Source organism: Phycodurus eques, chromosome 1 (genome assembly GCF_024500275.1).
Source record: "Phycodurus eques isolate BA_2022a chromosome 1, UOR_Pequ_1.1, whole genome shotgun sequence".
In the NCBI taxonomy this organism is placed as follows: domain Eukaryota; kingdom Metazoa; phylum Chordata; class Actinopteri; order Syngnathiformes; family Syngnathidae; genus Phycodurus; species Phycodurus eques.
In genome coordinates, this window is record NC_084525.1 from 28,974,551 (window position 1) to 28,995,383 (window position 20,833).

The 20,833-nt window shown below is 41.3% G+C and overlaps 1 protein-coding gene across 2 annotated transcripts; it reads left to right on the forward strand.

The window, feature by feature from the left end:
- Positions 1 to 1,372: 1,372 nt before the first annotated feature.
- sdf4 (stromal cell derived factor 4) lies at positions 1,373 to 18,048 on the forward strand. 2 transcript variants are annotated; one of them, XM_061686311.1, is made up of 7 exons: positions 1,373 to 1,698; positions 6,519 to 6,835; positions 8,544 to 8,680; positions 8,841 to 8,954; positions 13,579 to 13,737; positions 14,590 to 14,765; positions 17,248 to 18,048. In XM_061686311.1, exons 2-7 carry the CDS (start codon positions 6,525 to 6,527, stop codon positions 17,422 to 17,424), a joined length of 1,074 nt encoding a protein of 357 aa, XP_061542295.1. In that variant the 5' UTR covers positions 1,373 to 1,698; positions 6,519 to 6,524; the 3' UTR covers positions 17,425 to 18,048. The 2 variants fall into 2 exon arrangements, with proteins under 2 accessions (XP_061542295.1, XP_061542306.1); XM_061686322.1 differs by lacking the exon at positions 1,373 to 1,698 and adding an exon at positions 6,101 to 6,271.
- Positions 18,049 to 20,833: the final 2,785 nt, after the last annotated feature.

Consider the following 20,833-nt stretch of genomic DNA (forward strand, 5'->3'; position numbering starts at 1 on the left):
TCCAATTTCATTTAATTGTTCCGAAAAATTGTATTTATTTATTGCAAATGTATCTTTTTTTACATATGGTATCTATGGCAGCAATGTATAGTGAAGGCAGGCGTAATAAATGCACTCGCACTAGGTGGCAAAATGTAACTTGTGTATATGGCCATCCATTTGAGAATGTATTCCATAGCTTAAGGTCCATGTATTAGTATGCTCTTTGTCATCATTGTACAGACAATATACACTATATTGCCAAAAGTATTCGCTCACCTGCCTTGACTCATATGTATTTAAGTGACATCCCATTCCCTAATTCATAGGGTTCAATATGATGTCGGGACACCCTTTTCCGCTATAACAGCTTCAACTCTTCTGGGAAGGCTACCCACAAGGTTTAGGAGTGTGCTTATGGGAACCGGAGACAAATTCCTTGTGTGTTTTTGGACATACTTGGCAAATAAAGATGATTCTGATTCTGATCTTTGACCATTCTTCAAGAAGCGCATTTGTGAAGTCACACACTGATGTTGGACGAGAAGGCCTGACTCTCAGTCTCTGCTCTAATTCATCTCAAAGGTGTTCTTTTGGTTTGAGGTCAGGTCTCTGTGGAGGCCAGTCAAGTTCACCCACACCAGACTCTGTCATCCATGTCTTTATGGACCTTGCTTTGTGCACTGGTGCACAGTCATGTTGGACGAGGAAGGGGCCAGCTCCATACCGTTTCCACGGAGTTGGAAGCATGAAATTGTCCAAAATCTCCTTCCTTTCAATTGAACTAAGGGGTCAAGCCCAGCTCCTGAAAATCAACCCCACACCATATAATCACCCCCCTCCCCCTCCACCAAACTTTACACTTGGCACAATGCAGTCAGACAAGTACCGTTCTATGCACCTCAGCATCCGCTGACCTCGCTCCGTCAGTTTACGCGGCCTACCACTTCGTGGCTGAGTTGTCGTCGTTCCCAAACGCTTCCACGTACTCATAATACAGCTGACTGTTGACTTGTGGAATATTTAGGAAAGAGGAAATTTCTCAACTAGACTTGTTGCAGAGTTGGCATCCTATCACAGCTCCACGCTGGAATTTACTGAGCTCCTGACACGACCCATTTGTTCAAAAATGTTTGTAAAAACAGTCTGGATGCCTCGGTGCTTGATTTTATACACTTGTGGCCATGCAAGTGATTGGAACACCTGATTCCGATGATTTGGATGAGTGAGAGAATAGTTTTGGCAATGTAGTGTAGTTAGCGCACAGGTATATCGAACAAATGCTCAGCTTGCCGTAACTCCTTTTGAAAACTGCCCTCCGAATATTCACGGCCTTAATGTGAAAAGTTCGACTTCCTGTCGTCATTTCCTTTGTAAGCGTCACAAAATAAAATAAAATAAATAAAAATGAAAAAAATGGTGCCAATAGTATGACGTATTCCTTATTGGGCGAGTTCACGAGAACTTTCTATCCGATTTTGGGATCACTTTTGTTTTCGAGCTTTGCGGCGTCCGTCACACGTTATATGAGGAGCGCGGATGCCACGTCTACAGGAAGCGACATTCTGCTTCGCTAGCCCCTCTGCGGAAGAGACGCAGCGCCCGGTCGAGTGGTGGTAGCTCGGCACCAGCTCTGCTAGCCGCTAGCCGCTAGCCGCCCGCCTCTCACTTACCAACGACGTCACTGGCAGGACTGCCTTATATAGCGGCTTTTCACAGGTGAGAGTAGTTATTTTGTCGATTTTAATAACAGCATTACCATAACAATGCTAACGAAGCGGAGCTACATTAACCAGCTAGGTAGGCGCTAAATTGTCACAGCGCCCTGAAGTGGTTAGTTGTGTTTGGCAACTTCCTTTCGACACGCAGCTGCGTGTCTCGTATTAATACCAATTTACTCGGACAAGGGGTACCAACTCATTTTTGAACAGACGAGACTAAACGTCTTTGAACATGCATGTGACTCGAAACACAGTGATATTCCAAAATAAATAAACAAACTTTAAATTACAATAATTCAAAACATTGTTGTACGTGAAACATCTGCCAGAGTTTTATATAAATAAAATATGAACATGCTGCAAGCAACTTGAATATATCAAGAAACTTGGTTTGCAACGAATGATAGACTTATTATAAATCAAAACATTTCTTAGCTCTGACTTACACTGTTTTGTCAGAGCTGGATACTTTTTGGCCACCTGTTTGGTTGGGGTAAGGTTATGTGTGGAGAATCTCAAGATGGATTGCAAGTGTCCATCAGTGTGGCGACACATTGTGTGCTGCTACAGTTAACCTGAAAAGGTGACTTTGTTACTTTACTGATGATTCTATTTTGTAACAAAGTTATATCACAAAATATTTTATTAGTTACATTCAGCAGCTACCTAGTGGCCGTAATACATAACATAACAAATCAGTCGCCTTTCGGCGAAATGAGCCGTTTTGAACTCAAAATAGGCCATTTACGTGAATCGTACAGAGCACGGGTGCCCAAACTTTTTTGCCCCAAGATCTACTTTTCAAGCAGCCAACCTTCCGCGATCTACCTTTTTTTTTTATGAGGGGCTGGGGGCCGCTACCATGTCGCCGGTTTGAGAGCGCAGAGCGCTACCAGTGAGCTAAAAATCTGGGCCGCCGACACAGCTGCGCACCAATGTATGTTGATGTACCTTGCATCACCGCATGAGCCAATCTTGCACAACACGTACTCCTTGAATGCTGGAAGCTATATCCATTCCACACACACACACACGCACACATGTAATTTAGGAATATTACTCCGTGGCAGACTAATATGAAATCGCATTGGCCTGAGGATCCGCCTGTGTACTCGGGACCTGCTTTGGATAAATCACAGGAGTTGACGAGACCAGAATATATTTAGTATTTTTTTATTATTATTATTGTTTGTGCTATTTACTCAGTACTCGTATTTATTTCACTGTGTAATTTTTACTCAAGTAATCTTTTGGAGGACTACTTTTTACTTGAGTCACATTATTGTCAAGTAACAGTACTCTTATTGATGTACAATATTTGGCTACTCAACCCACCTCTGGAGCGGACATCCTCTATTGTTACTCTTACATTTAAGCAACATTTTTGCTCATAGGATCATTCTATCGTATTTGTTGCACTGGTCTTTTGTATTTTCGCGTTGAGGTGCTGCAGGTTGTGGCCATGGTTGTGGTCCCAGCGGAACCGCAAAGCACACGCAACATCAGCGACAAGAGTTGATCCGGTAGTACATTTTGTATTAATTAGGAAACGCGCCTACAATTATCTAATTAGTTTACAGATGTTAAATGTATTAAGCGACGGAGCAATGTTAGGGATTATGTCACAACACAGAATGAACTAACTTCAAATACAGAAATGGCCAAGAAAAACAGAAAAATCTTGTACTTAATAGAGGATTTTCCCAGATGATGCGTTTGGAATTAGCCTTTGAAGTTGGTAATCAGAATCATCTTTATTTGCCGAGTATGTCCAAAACACACAAGGAATTTGTCTCCGGGAGTTGGAGCCGCTCTAGTACAACAGACAGTCAATTTACAGAACACTTTGGGGACATAAAGACATTGACAAAAAACAATTGTGCAAAAAGATGCAGAGTCCTCTAGCACTTAGAGCAGTTCGAATGAGAGCAGTTCGAATGACTAATATTGCAATAGTCCGGTGCAATGACCATTGTGCAAAGGGCGCTGAGAGTGAAAAATGAAGTGAAACAGACAATGGTTTTAGTCAATTCTTTTCTAGAATGAGAGTGCTTAACTCATTCACTGCCAGCCATTTCCTGAGCAGGGACCCCCTAGACTGCCAGGCATTTTCGAGCAATTTCACAGATGTTTTCAAGCCCCACAGAATATTGTGTACTATGACGATGTAAACACCAAAAACCACCAAATGAAAGCTCAGAGACTATTCTTTCATCAGATAAAAAAGTTTGTCTCGATCCTATACCGTTCTTTAGTAATCAGCAGTCAAATATAGGCTACTTTCAGCCAAATCTTTCTGGAAGGAAAAAATGGAGAAAATTGATTTTTTGTGAAAGCAGACGCATCCATCCATCCATTTTCTGAGCCTCTTCTCCTCACTAGGGTCGCGGGCGTGCTGCAGCCTATCCCAGCTATCATCGGGCAGGAGGCGGGGTATACCCTGAACTGGTTGCCAGCCAATTGCAGGGCACATACAAAAAAAACAACCAACCATTCGCACTCACATTCACACCTATGGGCAATTTAGAGTCTCCAATTCATGCATGTTTTTGGGATGTGGGAGGAAACCGGAGTGCCCGGAGAAAACCTACGCAGGCTGGGCCGGGGATTGAAACCCGCTCCTCAGAACTGTGAGGCTGACACTCTAACCAGTCATCCACAGCAGAAACATCAAGCAGAACAATGATTTTGACACCAATATTTTTTGCTTTAGTGAAAATTTCAAACATCTGAACATAAAAAAACACTGAGAAAGTACTTTTGACAAAATAATGTATTTACAAGTATAACTATGTACAGAATTTACATTAGACAAAAATGCTTGAACCAATGGGGCTCCCACACTTGCATTTTTTTCCTCCAAATTCTCCTCTGCTACCGTTTGCTCAATAGTCCAGGTTTATATTACCTTGCGCATAAAATCTCGCAAAGTTTTATTCACATCTGTTTTTTATTCTTCTGTGGCAGTGAATGGGATCTTGTGTGGTTCTCATTCTCCTTGAAACCAGTCACTACTTCTGCTCAATTTAGAAATATAACTATTACTATAAAAATACATTGTTGAAATTTCTGTCGTGGGATGTGGAGAAAAAAAAAAAGCTTTCAATTACCTTTTTTGTCTGCACTGGAAAGGGAGTGGAACGTCCGCTGGATGCATACCCTTTAAGTTTAAAATAAATACATACGATTACTAGAGAATACTTTTTATCGATGTTTTGCAAGGGTAAAAAAAAAACATTTCGTCGCAATCCTAAAAGACGTTTGACTCGCGGGTCTTAAATTCCTGCAAGCTGGACGAGCTGTAAATGGAAAATTCAAATTGGTACAGGCAACAGTTGTTGCATTGCAATGTGAGCCATCCATCCATTTTCTGAGCCGCTTCTCCTCACTAGGGTCACGGGCGTGCTGAAGCCTATCCCAGCTATCATCGGGCAGGAGGCGGGGTACACCCTGAACTGTCCATCCATCCATCCATTTTCTGAGCCGCTTCTCCTCACAAGGGTCGCGGGCGTGCTGGAGCCCACCCCAGCTATCATCGGGCAGGAGGCGGGGTACACCCTGAACTGGTTGCCAGCCAATCGCAGGGCACATACAAACAAACAACCATCCGCACTCACATTCACACCTACGGGCAATTTTTTAGAGTCTCCAATTCATGCATGTTTTTGGAATGTGGGAGAAAACCCACGCAGGCACGGGGAGAACATGCAAACTCCACACGGGTGGGGCTGGGGATTGAACTCCGGTCCTCAGAACTGTGAGGCAGACGCTCTAACCAGTCGCCCACCGTGCCGCCGCCTTTTGTATTGTTCAGAAAAAAAATAAGAAACAAAAACCAATTGCAGCTTTTTTTTTTTTCTCACAGAAATTTACTACACCCTGAAATGGTCGTCAGTCAGTCGCAGGGCACATAGAGACATGGACAACCATTCGCAACGTCACTGAGTAGGAACTGAACCCATGCTCCCCGCAACAAAGCCAGGCACTATTGCACTTCAAATTCTCTGGACTGTTATACAGTACCTGTAGTTGTTTTGTGGGTCTTTCATGTGTTTGTTAGTGAATAGTTGTTTAAATTGTATTTTTTTGGTTGTGTTTTATTACATTGTATTGTGTGTGTTTTTAAATTTTTTCTCTTGTAAATCTCACACTAGACAAATACCCTTATAGGAATAAACTAATAAGAACTAAACTAAAATGAAACTTTTTTTGAAAAAATAAAAACTAACAAACCTGCTCTAAAAATGAATTAAAACTGAATTTGAAAAAGTCTAAATGAAATAAAAATTTAACTATAATGGAAAATCCAAAACTATTATAACCCTGGTGGCTACTCTGCCTTCCTCCCACATTCCCAAACCTGCATGTTAGGTTCATTGAAGACTCTCATTGGTCCATAGGTGTGAATGGTTGTTTGTCTGCCCTGCGGTTGGATTGTGAAGTTGTGACCAGTCCAGGACGTTTTGCCCAAAGTCAGCTGGGATAGCCTCCAGTACACCTGTGACCCTATAAGATGAGCAGTATAGAAGATGGATGGATGATTTCAAAACTGGTTATCCATCAATTTGTTGGTAAATGTATATTATATAATGAAATGTATTAAATGTTCAGGCCATCATGTAATCATGTGTGAAGAATAGAGTGTACACATTTATAGCGTATCACAGTTATGACCAGCCCTCTGAGGGGTAACCAAAATCGTGCGTTCGACCCAATCTAATACCTTAGATCTATGAGTTTTCTACGGACATGCCTTTCACGTTTTTAGAGCTCTTGAAATCTGCCTTGTATTCTGATGTGATGCTTACCTCTTCACAGGCAATCATGGCAGTTCAGAGAAGACTTGGCCGCCAAAGCCTCCTTGCAGTGTCACTGTTTTTGTGGACTTGGCTGTTGGGCATGGATGTGAGGGCTCGGCCAGCCAACATGTCCGCCCCTAAAGACAAGAGCTTAATCAACAAGGACGAGAATGAGATCCTTCCGCCGGACCACTTGAATGGCATGAAGATAGGCCTGGATGGTCAACTCAACAAGGACTTCCACCAGGAGGTCTTCTTGGGCAAAGAGATGGAGGAGTTTGAGGAGGACTCTGAGCCAAGGCGGAACAGAAGGAAGCTTATTGACATCTTTTCTAAGTATGACGTCACTTTCATTTAACAATATTTGGGATCGAGTGTTGAGCACACCCCATCACTGTTGGATGTGTGCGTAGAATTGGGGAGTCTGATTAAAGTCTGATTATTGCCTCTTGTGAACAAACGCTAAGGGTTGATCCAGGGATGGCCAAAATAATTGATTCATCGTTCATTGAACTGGTGAGCTTGATGGCATTTTGGAGCAAATCAGGCAGAATGGGGTGCACTACTAGGCTACAACTGGCAGAGGCCATCCATCCATTTTCGATAGTCCTCATTAGGGTTGCGTGTGTGCTGGATTCCAGCTAACTTTGGGTAAAGGTGGGGTACACCCTTGACTAGGGCTAGACGATATATCATTTTCAGATCGAAATTGTGATTTCAGACAAAAAAAGACATGCATTTTTTCATCTTGCATCTCACACAGAGAGAGAGTGAGAACATCAAAGCTTCTATGCAGGGTTATTGAGCTAGAATTCCACCCCTAATAAAAGCAAGCAATTATTAACTTTGTCAACTATCCATCCACGCAGCCATTTACTTCCGCTTATGCGAGGTCTGGTCGCGATGGCAGCAGCTTAAATGGGGAAGCCCAGACCACTTCCCTCTCCCCAGCCACCTCGTCCAGCTCTTCCAAGGGCGAAGTGTTCCCGGGCCAGCCGGGAGACATGGTCTCTCGAGCGTGGCCTGGGTCATCCCCTGGGCCTCCTCCCGGTGGGACATACCCGGAACACCGCCCAAGGGAGGGCTCTGGGGCGGGGGGGCGCCATCCTAACCAGATGCCCGAGCCACCTCATCTGGCTCCTCGATGCGGAGGAGCAGCACTTCGACTCTGAGCCCCTCCCGAATGACCGAACTTCTCACCCAATCTCTGAGGGAGAGCCCGGACACCCCGCGGAGGAAACTCTTTTCGGTCGCTTGTATCCACGATCTTGTTCTTTCGGTCACGAACCAGAGCTCGTGACCATAGGTGAGGGTAGTAACGTCGATCAACCAGTAAATTGAAAGCTTTGCTTTTTGGCTCCGCTCCTTCTTTCAGCATGACAGACCGATACAGAGTCCGCATCACTGCAGATGCTGCACTTATCCACCTGTCGATCTCCCACTCCATTCTTCCCTCACTCGTGAACAAGACCCCGAGATACTTGAACTCCTCCACTTGGGACAGGATCTCTTCCCTGACCTGGAGAGGGTATTCCACCTTTTTCTGACTGAGGACCATCGTCTCAGATTTGGAGCTGATTTTCACCCCAGCCGCTTCACATTCGGCTGCAAAGCCCCAGTGAGAGCTGACGATCGTGGCTTGAAGCAGGTATCAGAGCCACATCCATCCACAAAAAGCAGAGACTTAATGCTGACGTCGCCAAACCGGACCCCCTCAACACCTCTGCTGCGCCTAGAAATTCTGTCCATGAAGGTAATGAACAGAATTGGTCACCAAGGGCAGCCTTGGCTAACCCTTTTCTCAACTACTCAAGGAAATTTAGTCGAATGCTCATGTGGGTGAGTGTCTCTCTAAATTTAGGGAGAAAATGAATGTTCATTAATAAAGTCATCTTTTTTTTGTTTTTAGTAATTTTGTGTAATGTCTGATCGCGAATTTCAGACAAATTCCTTGTCTTGCAACATACTTGGCCAGTAAGGCTGATTCATATTGAAATTGTTTACACAATTAAAGTGGGTTAAAAATGTGCACCCACCCCCCCAGAGTGGATTTCAACAAGGATCACAGTGTGAGCGCCAAGGAGATGCAGCGCTGGATTATGGAGAAGACGGAGGAGCATTTTCAAGAGGCCATGAAGGAGAACAAGAATAGCTTCCATAGTGTCGATCCGGATGGCGACGGTAAGTGTGTGGATATATAAGCACTGTGGAGTTGGATGAAAAAGATGGAAGTACCACTGTAATTTCAAAATACAGAGGCCAATGAAGTTTTTTACCTTGATTACATAGATCAGATCAAGTCATTTTAAAACATAATCTTTGTCCCCCCCAAAATTTGCAGGTCATGTAACATGGGATGAATACAGAATCAAGTTTCTTGCCAGCAAAGGTCTTAATGAAAAGGAAATTGCTGAGAAAATCAAGAATAACGAAGATCTTAAACTGGATGAGGATAGTAAGTACAGAACTACATGGAATATTTCCTGAATTTTTGTTGCTTGCAATTAAGATGATGTGAATGATGGCATACTGAAGAGAAAAAAAATCCACTGAAAAGAAGTTGATTAATTTCATAAAAATAGTTAATGGTGTATTACAAGAACAAATCCCACTATGAGAAAAGAGTTATAACTTTACAAGAAAGTTATTAATTTACTAGGAAAAAATTTAGTTTTACAAGAATTAAACCGTAATAAGTATTTTTTTTAAATATTTTTACTCATTATACGTAATCTTATAAAATCTATTCTTGTAAAAAAAAAATTATAAATTGAATAGTAACAGAATAAAAGTAGTAATGTTACAAGAAGTTGTAATTTAGATTTTTTTTTAATCCCCAAATCAAGATGAAACTCAAAATATCACGGATTTATGAGTATTACTTGGAGTAAAGCTCAAATACAGTGGCACCTTGACTTAAGTTTAATTTGTTCCGTGACTAAGCTTTACTTTTACATAAAAAAAGTTTAAATTAATGTCATAAATCCATACCAGTCCCCAAAAGACCACCACAGTTTGTTTGTAAGAAAGAAAAACATTGTGTTGTATAGAAATATATAATAAAAAAAAAATGAAAAGAAATAGTGTAGTTACTGTATGTACTGTTGTATTTGGATGTTGTTTTGGCAAGTCTTTCTGACAGCAGAATAAGGAAGCAATCTTGTCTTCTAATTTTATTTCAAGAAAGAAAGAGAAGTCTTTGCAAAGAGAGGGAAAGGTAGAAGTTGTCACGAATTGTTACCCCTTACTGAAGCCCAAGCAAAAATTCACCTTCGTTATACAGATGTGAGAGAGAAATAAACCCCTCTCATTCCCGCAACGTTCTCACACAATCGGCTTCATCCAGCTGTACTCAAATTTACCTTTATGGGAAGGTTTGCATGCAGAGGATATGAGAGGAAGATAATTCCAGTGAGTCGTCAAAACAATCAAGGACGCACAGAATTGTCCCTCCAAGTTCCTTTTACTGGATGCCGTACTTACCCATCACTTCTTCATCACCCCTATTTCCTTCACCAACATGTCCATTACAATCTGCATCAATCACGACTCTCTCTCTGTTTGGGATGCTCAGAACTACTTCGTCTAACTCCTTCCAGAATTTCTTTCACCTCTAGGTCACATCCTACATGTGAGGCATAGGCGCTAATCACATTATACATAACACCCTCAAGTTCCAAGTTTCAGCCTCATCACTCTATCTGATACTCTTTTCACCTCCAAGACATTCTTAGCAAACTCTTTTAAAATAACCCTGACTCCATTTATCTTCCCAGTTACACCATGGTAAAATAATTTAAGCCCTGCCCCTGAACTTCTAGCTTTACTGCCTTTCCACCTGGTCTCCTGGACACACAATATATCAACCTTTCTCCTAATCATCATGTCAACCAACTCCCGAGATTTTCCTGTCATAGTCCCAACATTCAAAGTCCCCACATTGAGTTCTAGGCTCTGTGTTGTCCTCTTCTCTTTCTGCCAAAGAACCCGCTTTCCACCTCTTCTTCGTCAGCATTATACAAATATAATTGTATATTATCTTTGAGACGGATAATCAAAACATTACTAAATGTAAATACATAAAATGTGCTCTCCACACATTACAAAAACTTGAATGGAATAAACTTTTCTTTCCCCCAAAAGCCTGTCTTGTGTCAACACGAAGTCATGTAATAACGAGTGAAGGGTAATCTGCCTCAGCATTTTTTGTCCAAGCATGCGGTTCATACTAGACAGCCCATGAATTTACAGGAACTCGAGGCCTTTTGCCAAGAAGAATGGCCAACTTTACTATCAGAGAAATTAAAGAGCCTCATCCACAACTATCACAAAAGACTCCAAGCTGTCATTGATGTTAAATGGGGCAATACACGGTATTAAAAACTGGGGTATATAAACTTTTGATCACGCTCATTTGTGTACTTTGTTGTCATTATGGTTTAAAAAGAGTAAACAGTTGTTTGATAATAAATGGCTCCACCCAAGCACTAACCATGAGTGAAAGAGAGGTTTTTGTGTTATCATTCATATTCTCTGAAAAGTGGCCAATAAATCATAAATTCTGCCAGGGTATGTCGTAACCTTATGAGCACAACTGTATATCCTTCTAATGGTACTGGAGTTTGGTCCGCCAGAGAAATGTGCAGTGTTTTGGTTAGGAGAACAGACAACACAACATAAAAAGACACAGCTGCACAAAGTCATGACTGGACAGGAAGGCGAAAAGAGAAGAAATCGCTGACATTGACTGAGTGTCCTGTAAAAATGAAGATTAAAAAAAAACAAACTCAGTCATAATGCAACGCAGTTTGCAGCATATAACATTCCTCTTAAGGATTAAATATCTCTGCAGGTATGTGCCAAAAACTTTGAATATCAAGGGAAAGTCAATTTATTTCAATAATTTGTTTCAAAAAGTCAAACTTTGAATGCTATATTAGTTCACCACACACAAAGTGAAATATTTCAAGCCTGTTTTGTTTCAATTTTGATTATGGCAGAAAGAAAAATAAACAAATCTATTATTTCACAAAATTAGAATATCATGATAACATTGTAAGCTCCCAGTGTCTCAAGATAGTCAGCAAAACACCTGTAAAGAATTTCCTCAGCCTTTAAATGATATCAGTCTGGCTGAGTAGGCTTCAGAATCATGGCGAAGACTGCTGGCTAGACGGTTGCAGAAAACCATCATTGACGCCCTCCATAAGGGGGGGGGTCTCAAAAAGTAATTACAAAAGAAGCTGGATGCTCACAGAGCGCTGTATCAAAGTATACTAACGAGTGTTAAGGGAAAAGGACAGGGATGACCGCAGCCTTGAGAGGATTGTCAAGCAACGGCGATTCAGAAATCTGGGGGCGCTTCATAAGGAGTGGACTGAGGCTGGTGTCAGTGCATCAAGAACCCCAACATACAGATATAGAATTCCAAGTGTCAAGCCACTCCTGAACCAAAAACAACGTCAGATGCATCTGTGCTGGGATAAGGAGAAAAAGTACTGGTCTGTTGCCCAGTGGTCCCAAGTCCTCTTTTCAAATTGAAGTAAATTGTGCATTTCATTTGGAAATCAAGGTGCCAGAGTCTGGAGGAAAACTGGAGAAGCAAAAAAAAAGTCAAGCTGCTTAAGGTTCAGTGTGAAGTTTCCAGTCAGTAATGGTTTGGGGAGCCATGTCATTTGGTGGTGTGGGTCCAGTGTCTTATGTCAAGTCCACAGCCAACGCAGCTGTCTACCAGGAAATTTTAGACCACTTCATGTTTCCCGCTGCTGACGATCTTTTTGGAGACTGATTTTATTTTCCAGCAGTATTTGGCACCTGCCCACAAAGCCAAAACTACCAATACCTGGTTTAATAGCCATGGAATAACAGTACTTGATTGGCCAGCAAACTCCTGACTTAAACCCCATTGAAAATGTATGGGGTATTGTCAAGAAGAAAATGAGGGAACAGAAACTTCGAAATGCAGACAATCTGAAGGCCAATATCAAAGCAACTTGGGCAACAATAACACCTGAACTGTGCCAAAGGCTGATGATCACGTCCATGCCACGCTGCCTTGATGCTGTAATTAATGCAAAAAGAGGCCCAACAAAGTTCAGAGGGTATATTACTTTAATACACTTTTCAGGAGGCCAACATTTCTGTTTAATATCCTTTTTTTGTTGGTCACACGAAATATAAAAATTTTGAGAAATACTATTTTTTTTTGTCTTTCTGCCAGAATTATCAAAATTCAAACAAAGGCTTGAAATATTTCACTTTGTGTGTGGTGAACTAATATAACATACAAGTTTCACTTTTTGAAACAAATACCTTTCCCTTGGTATTAATTTTTTTTGGCACATGTAACTGGCACTGTAATGCTGAAAGTAATTTTACACAATTTATAGTAAGTAATGGGTAATGCTGCAAGAATAAAACCCCAATAAAGCCATACCATTAGTAAAATTTGTAGGATTACAGTATAATTTTGTATATACAAGCATTTAGTGCTGGGAAAAACACGGACATTTATTACAGACAAACGCACTTGTTGGGCCACTAATAAACTTTGCCAAAAACGACAGAACATCTAAGTGATTTTTAATACACTGTGAGATATGTAATGTACATATAACATGATTTATGAGTAAGATGAGCGGTAGTTAGCCTTTTTTACCTAAAATGGTAATCGCTAGCACGTGAATGCTAATCATGTTTAGTGTTTTGCTGTCTCAAATTCTGTAAATTTTTATACCGTACGCACAGCACCAACGTATGCAGTTTAATGAGTCCAGCCTTCATAAATGAGAAAATGCATGTTAGTAGTAAAAGATAATAACATTTATAGTGGGGGCGCAGGAGGATTTGATTGTTGATTGTTCGACCAATAATCAATAGGAGAATTGATTCTTAAAGGACTGAATAGTGACAGCCCTACATGCATTTATCGTAAATGTTAACGTAGTGATTTTGTCTGTAGGAATATGTATTCTTGGTGAAATACCCAATGTGCATCATAAGTATTCAGTGTTTAAGGTAATTCATCCCCGTTTGTGATGGAAAGCTGGTCAACTTTTTTTTTGTGGTGCTCTTTGCAGCTCAGGATGTTCTGGAGAGCCTGAAGGACCGCTGGTTTCAAGCTGACAACCCTCCGGCCGACCAGCTCCTCAATGAGCAGGAGTTCCTGGCCTTCCTGCACCCGGAGCACAGCAGAGGCATGCTCAAATATATGGTCAAGGAGATAATGCGCGACTTGGGTGCGGTCCCACTTCTCCTACACTCTGCAGTCCTCATGCCATCTCTTTGTCATTTACTGCCCTCTATCACATCATGATATCTCCAATACTAATTGCAATTGTTTATTAGTGTATAATTATGTATCACAGTTGTTAACTGTTACAATAGGTATTGAATAGTCATACAAAGTGTGTCAACTAGCAGTTACATATAGAAACAGGACCTACAAATGCCGGATTTCCTCAGATTTTGTCCGTCCTTCTAGTAGATGCTGTGCCACATCATCCACGTTTCCCATCAGGGAAAAAATGTGTCTTAAGTGCAGTTCTCAGTTCTGAAACACCATTGTTCACACACGACTATAAATAGCCGACTGCCGTTGCTAACCAAAACAGCAGCACCAAAGTATGTAAATTGTCCAACAGGATTAAAGTGTGGCGACTCAACGTCTGTATTAAAGATAATCCACGGTTATATGCAGATTACATCTTGAACAATGATCCGCAGTCCAGTAAGCTTTGACATGGCTGACGGTCACTCCACAGTGTTGTGTGCATCCATGTTTATGTTCCAGGGCGCTATGTGATGTCTCTCGGTTCTCCAGTGTTTTTATTAGGATAAATTGTAATATTGCAGTAACGTGGTTTAATATTATTCCCAGAATGCACTTTCGGTGAAGGTGGGAAAAAACATTTTGAGATGCATTGTTTACATTGGACAGATGCATTGTTTACGTTGGACAGAGGTGATAATCTATGACATAAACATGACACACGAGTTTGAACATGAATGTATCCATTGCACATTGTCCACTGAAAGCCTTCCGGTTTGAAATTGAAATGCGAACCGGATGTTTTGTGCTTGTGCCGCAGACCAGGACGGCGACCAGAAGCTGACCTTGTCTGAGTTCATCTCACTGCCTGTGGGTACTGTGGAGAACCAGGAGGGCCAGGACATGGATGACGATTGGGTTCGCGAGCGGAGGAAAGAGTTTGAGGACGCCATCGACTCTGACCGCAACGGCATCGTCACCTTGGAAGAACTGGAGGTACCCCCACTCCTTCTGCTTGTTCTCTTGCTATTTGTAGAATAATCTTCTTCTCAAACGCTACACATTAGTAGGATAGTACAGTTTGACCAATCAGTAATCAATATTTCTCCTGGTGCTCCTAAAAACTCATTGGGAACAAGTTACCATAATTGCATTACAATTTTGAGCTATTACCCCTACCCAATAGTCCATCATCTCTAATTGGTTTGGATGATTCTTTCAGCCAGGGATTTACTGGGCCCAAAATTCAGCCTGGGAATTTAGATGGGAGATGCCCCCGGTGCGCAAAACCGAAGACAGAAATTTTTCTTGTTCCTCCTGCCTTGCAGCGAAGCTCCAAATACTAACCAATGAGCAGTGAGCGTGATTTTAGGTCTCATCCTTTTTTACTGTATACACTCAATGCATGATACAATTGCCTACCTAGTACGGCAGCCTAACGCACGACATCTCTACTGGTCTGGTTATTGCTGCTTCCTTTTTCATTCTCTTCCTTCTCCCACAATAAGACCACCACATCTTGCTCCTCGTTCTCCAAGACAAGCACCACCTCCTCACTGCCACCATGGGGTCACCCAGTCCCTCAATAACCGCTCGGCTAGTGACCTTCACCCCTGATGCTGCTGCTAATAATAATAATAATGATCATAATAAGAGTTATGTTCTTAATGCACAAAGACAATCCATGTAAGAAAATACCATAAATCACGCGCACGCACACACAACCAGTTGGAAGGTTTAACGTTTTCTTATATCAAGAATAATCACGATCATTTGTCCACGTATCAGATAATAGGTATGTATCCCTTAATTGCTTAAAGTGTAAATCACAAAGTCAGGTCACAGAGACTTGATCATTTTCTGTTGGTGAGCAACAGCAATAATCAATGATGCTTGCAATACACAAGGACTAAAGTATTTAACAATTTTGTATACCAATACATTTGCAGTAACAATTGCATGGTCTTCTAGTTCTAATATTTTGCCATTTTCCCACTGTGCCCACCTGTAGTCGTGCTGCTGGATCCTTCCCCCACTAAAAAAATCTGTCAGCTTTCCACATTTTGGTTCACATCTGGTGTAGGGTAGGGGGGCGAATACAAGAGTTTCTCTGCTGCGTAACAACAATTGTTGGCCGCACAGCACAACTGAAAGTGTCCGTAGTCACGGATCATAAACCCATGCTGCAACCTACAGGCTATAATCTATACCGGCACTCCGGTCGGCGCCCGGGACACGCGGCTTGGCGTGCATTGCAGTTGTTAGAACCACTTTAGTTTCGGATTACACCGGAAAAAGACTTACGGAAGCGAACCAAAGCGGCAAGGCGAGTCCCCCCACATGTAACTCAACTATGACTCCTTCTTTATCTACAATTATACATATTTAAAGTTATGTAAATTATCTTTGTGAAACAAATGATATACATGCAACTGTGCACCATTAATATAAGACAGCGTCACCTCAGCGACCCACTTCACTTCATACTGCCACGGGACTCATCCTGTAAACCCACAAGTTCTTCATGAAACTAATTTTGAAAAGGTTTCAACAAAAGTATTTAGTTGTAATTTTAAGTACAGTACTGCATGTTTTGAAATCAACTACATTGTTACCAAAACTCTAGTTCTGCTTGTTTGTTAACAAATGAATATTATATTCATATCGTTGTTTTTTTTTTCCCCATTAAACCAAACCCCCCATGTATGCTGAAATTGTTAGTTATGCTGCTGTTACATTAATTTAAGTACGGCGTTTATGAAAAGTAAAAAAAATATATTAATAATACATAGACTACATGTAAACACATGCATGCCTTTTGTTATGCTTTGCTTTTATCTGAAGTCAGTTTCCGTTGTCTTAAAATTATCTAAAATAAATTACCTGTTTAGTCAGCCAGTGCTTGTTGCAGACAAACATCGTATTCACAGTGAAATGTTTTTTTGCAGCTATAACTCGAATCACTGTCAATCTTTTATTATACACAAAGCTACAGTATGCCAATTACGGTAGACTACACACATTATGCATGAATGGAAAGGTTAGTGTCGAGCCCCGTGAGTCTTTGATTTTATATTATTTCTTTGTATTTAAGCATTTATAGTTTTTTTTAATTGAAATATTTTCATTTATGATCATATAATCGGTAAGCGTTCGTTCAACTTTAACCCCCGGCCAACCGCCAGATACCCACCACTGTGAATAGATTCCGGTCCTGTGTGAAACACTGAACACCTCCAGTATGTGACATCATCGTCCCAAGGTCTAAAGCCCTAAGTGATGCAATAAATAAAGCAAGTAACCGACTCATGCAAATTTGACCTCCTAGGCTGACGAGTGTCCTGCAATCAAGCAGACAGGGTACAATGTTTGACTTTAACAAAACAAGCCAACTCAACTGTATCTAACATGACTATGTTCACTTATTGTCTAAAAAAAAAAACATCCAGACTTTTAAAATAGTTTTCCTGTTTGACAGGAGTACATGGACCCGATGAACGAGCACAACGCTCTGAATGAAGCCAAACAGATGATCGCGGTGGCTGACGAGAACCAGAACCACAGTCTGGAGCTGGAAGAGATTCTCAAGTATAGCGAATACTTCACTGGCAGCAAGCTGATGGACTACGCCAGGAATGTCCACGAGGAGTTCTGAAGGGCCCACTGTGTCGATTTACGCGTAGTCTATTTTTAGTGTCGACCCGAGTTGCCCAGTCTCGTTCTGGCTTGGACTACGTGGAGGTAAAGCGGCTGTCCTCTTGAATGTGTCGCACTATGTTCAAAATTGATTAGTGTGCTTAAGCCTGTTTGCAATATGTGTATATGAGATGTATCCCTGAATGAGACTGAAAGATCAGCTTCTAAGTGTGTACAGTGTAAATATTTGATTCGCATGCAGCAGCTCTCCCTTGCTCATTAAATTGGGCTTCCTTTAATAGTAAATAAATATACAAGTATCGTAACAAATTAATATATGATTATAAAAGCTCAGGTTTCAAACAACAAACTAGGATTTATTTAGGTCCTCTTAATATAATTTACTAGCCCAAATATATATTCATATGAGCAGCACTGTTTGTTAAAGTTATTGCTTTTGATGTCACATGCTTAATGAGGTCATTTTGTAATTTTAGCAAATGTTCAAGTGCATGATGTGTAAAAACAGCCCAGAAGTCTGTGGTTTATACCCTGGAGTGTTGGAATGCTGCACAGTGGATGTAAGGGGAACAATGACAACTATTGCAGATGCACTGTGAAATAAATATTTACTATCAAATTATTTTTGTGGTGTAAAATGTCTGACTCACACGTGTATCCTTGCGAGTGTCATTAAAAAGAATCACTCATCAACCAATCAATTTCTGCAAGGTGCTAATAGACAATCCTAGGGTAAAACACTGCAAAATAGGATTTCTAAAAGTAAAAAAAAAGAAATTTATTTACCCCAAAAAAAAAAAATCTTGATAGGCAAATTAAGGATTTTTTTTCTTCTTATATTGAGCTAGAATTATTAGCAACAAGCAAGAATAATGCTTTGCACAATGGTTTGCATGAAATCCCACGCGCTCCATCCATCCATTTTCTCAACCGCTTGGGTGTGCTGGTGCCTATCTCAGCTGACTTTTGGGCAAGAGGCATGGTACACTATGGACAATTTAGAGTATTCAATAAATCTACTATGCATTTTTGGGGGATGTGGGAGGAAACCGGAGTACACCGAGAAAATCCACGCAGGCACAGTGAGAAGATGCGAACGCCATTTTTTTCCATTTAAATGGCCTATTTTGACTTCAAAATAGGCCATTTAGGCGGCACGGTGGACAACTGGTTAGAGCGTCAGCCTCACAGTTCTGAGGACCCGGGTTCAATCCCCGGCCCCGACTGTGTGGAGTTTGCATGTTCTCCCCGTGCCTGCGTGGGTTTTCTCTGGGCACTCCGCTTTCCTCCCACATCCCAAAAACATGCATAAATTGGAGACTCTAAATTGCCCGTAGGTGTGACTGTGAGAGCGAATGGTTGTCTGTTTGTATGTGCCCTGCGATTGGCTGGCAACCAGTTCAGGGTGTACCCCGCCTACTGCCCGATGACAGCTGGGATAGGCTCCAGCACGCCCGCGACCCTAGTGAGGATAAGCGGCTCAGAAAATGGATGGATGGATGAATAGGCCATTTACGTGAATCGTATAGATCCGATGAGTTTTTCCGGGGGGGGGGGCGTCATCGGCTGTTTCGTACTCATTGTGAACGCTGGTAGCTAGATCCATTCCACATATCCACACACACGTATTTTCTGAATATTACTCCGCGGCGGACTAATTAACTAATATGCGAGCACATTGGCCTGAGAGTCCGCCTGTGCGCTCAGGACCAGCTTTGGATAAGTCACGGGTTGACGAGACCAGAAAAAAAAAACACTTCCGCGGCTTCTGTTTTTAAGAAGTACTTTTACTTCGTTAGAATGATCTCAATGTCGCTCGCTACTTTTATCAATTATTGCTTTTTTTATCAACTATTTCACTACAACTTTGACTTCTGCATTGGGCGCTGTTTGCTCCAATCCAATTTAAGCACGAGTAACGTTTAAGTCTAGTTCACCAATCAAACGACAAAAAGTCACATGACCTCACACAACGTCTTCCATTGGGTTTCCTGGTCATGGGTATTAACACTAGATAAACCGGCCTGGCTGATTGTCGTGCCTACGTGGCCACCATGTTGGGAAGGTCGTCGTTACCATTGAAGGCAACGGCGCGCTACCCGTGTTTACCTTTAGATGAACAAAAACAACAGCGTTCATGTATCGCAGTATTTGTCTGGCACTGCCCAAACGTGGATATTTCACCTCACTTATAACTTCAGAAAACACCTTGCAGTAAATTGCAGATGTAGTTTTGGCTGTGCACACACGCAGACACAAAATCAAAGCAAAACAAATTACAAAGCATTAAAGGTGGCATGTTTTGGAATAGTTCTGCTTTTCATTTTAATTTAATGTGCAATGGGATGTGTGCCTATTCTCGGTGCAGTAAACTGGTGCATCACAACAGCTGTGTGGACTCATACCTCTGCATCTGCAAAAGTATTTTATATATCTTCCAAGATGAAACAGTGATCGTTCAACTGGGTCCATCCTTCAGGACAGAGTATATCTGCAAAACATTGTTATTTTTGGTCAAAGCAAAGCATTTTTTTTATATATAGCACATTCATACACAATGTGCTTTACATGATTAAAAGCATTTAACAACAAAGAAAAAAACAGCTTGTAAACATTTTTGAAAATGAAACTACAATTAAAACAGCGTACAGTGCAAGAAAGATCATTTAAAAGTGGAAAGGCTCTAAAAAGCATGAGACAAAGGAAGAGTTTTTAACCTGGACTTAAGAATATTTACACTTGGGGCTGACATCACTTCTGTTGGCAATTTATTCCATTTGTGTGCAGCATAACAGCTGCTTCACCATGTTTGCTTTGGAATCTGTTTTCCACTATTTGACCTGAGTCTGAAGATCTAAGACCCCTACTGGGTTTATATTCCATTAGCATTTGTTTCATTTATTCAAGACTTAGATCACCTCGTGATCTATAGACCAGTAGCAGAACTTTAAAATCTATTCTAAAGCTGACTGGGAGCCAGTGTAGAGAATTTAGAATGGGAGCAGAATGTTCAGACCTCCCGAGCTGCAGCATTCTGAATGAGCTGCAGCTGTTTAATGCTCTTTTGGGGGAGTCCAGTCAGAAGACCATGACAGTAGTCAAGTCTCCTTGAGATAAAAGCATGGATGAGCTTCTCCTGGTCTGTTTGGCACATGCAACCCTTGATTCTGGATATGTTCTTCAGCTGAAAGAAGGCTGTTTTAGTAATTGATTTGATGACTGTTGAAAGTCAGGTCAGAAACTATCAGTACACCAAGGTTTCGGACTTGGTCTATGTTTTTTAAAGAGAGTGACTCCAGGTATTTACTGATAGCCATCCTCCTTTCTTTACTGCCAAAAACAATTATCTTTGTTTTTTTGTGGTTTAATTGAAGAAGGTTTTGGCTCATCCAGTTATTTATCTGTTT

Coding starts and splice junctions, on each gene's coding strand:
- sdf4 (XM_061686311.1), top strand. CDS start 6,525: ATGGCAGTTCAGAGAAGACTTGGCCGCCAAAGCCTCCTTGCAGTGTCA. Junction 8,955..13,578: donor TCTTAAACTGGATGAGGATA/GTAAGTACAGAA, acceptor TGCTCTTTGCAG/CTCAGGATGTTCTGGAGAGC. Junction 13,738..14,589: donor GGAGATAATGCGCGACTTGG/GTGCGGTCCCAC, acceptor CTTGTGCCGCAG/ACCAGGACGGCGACCAGAAG.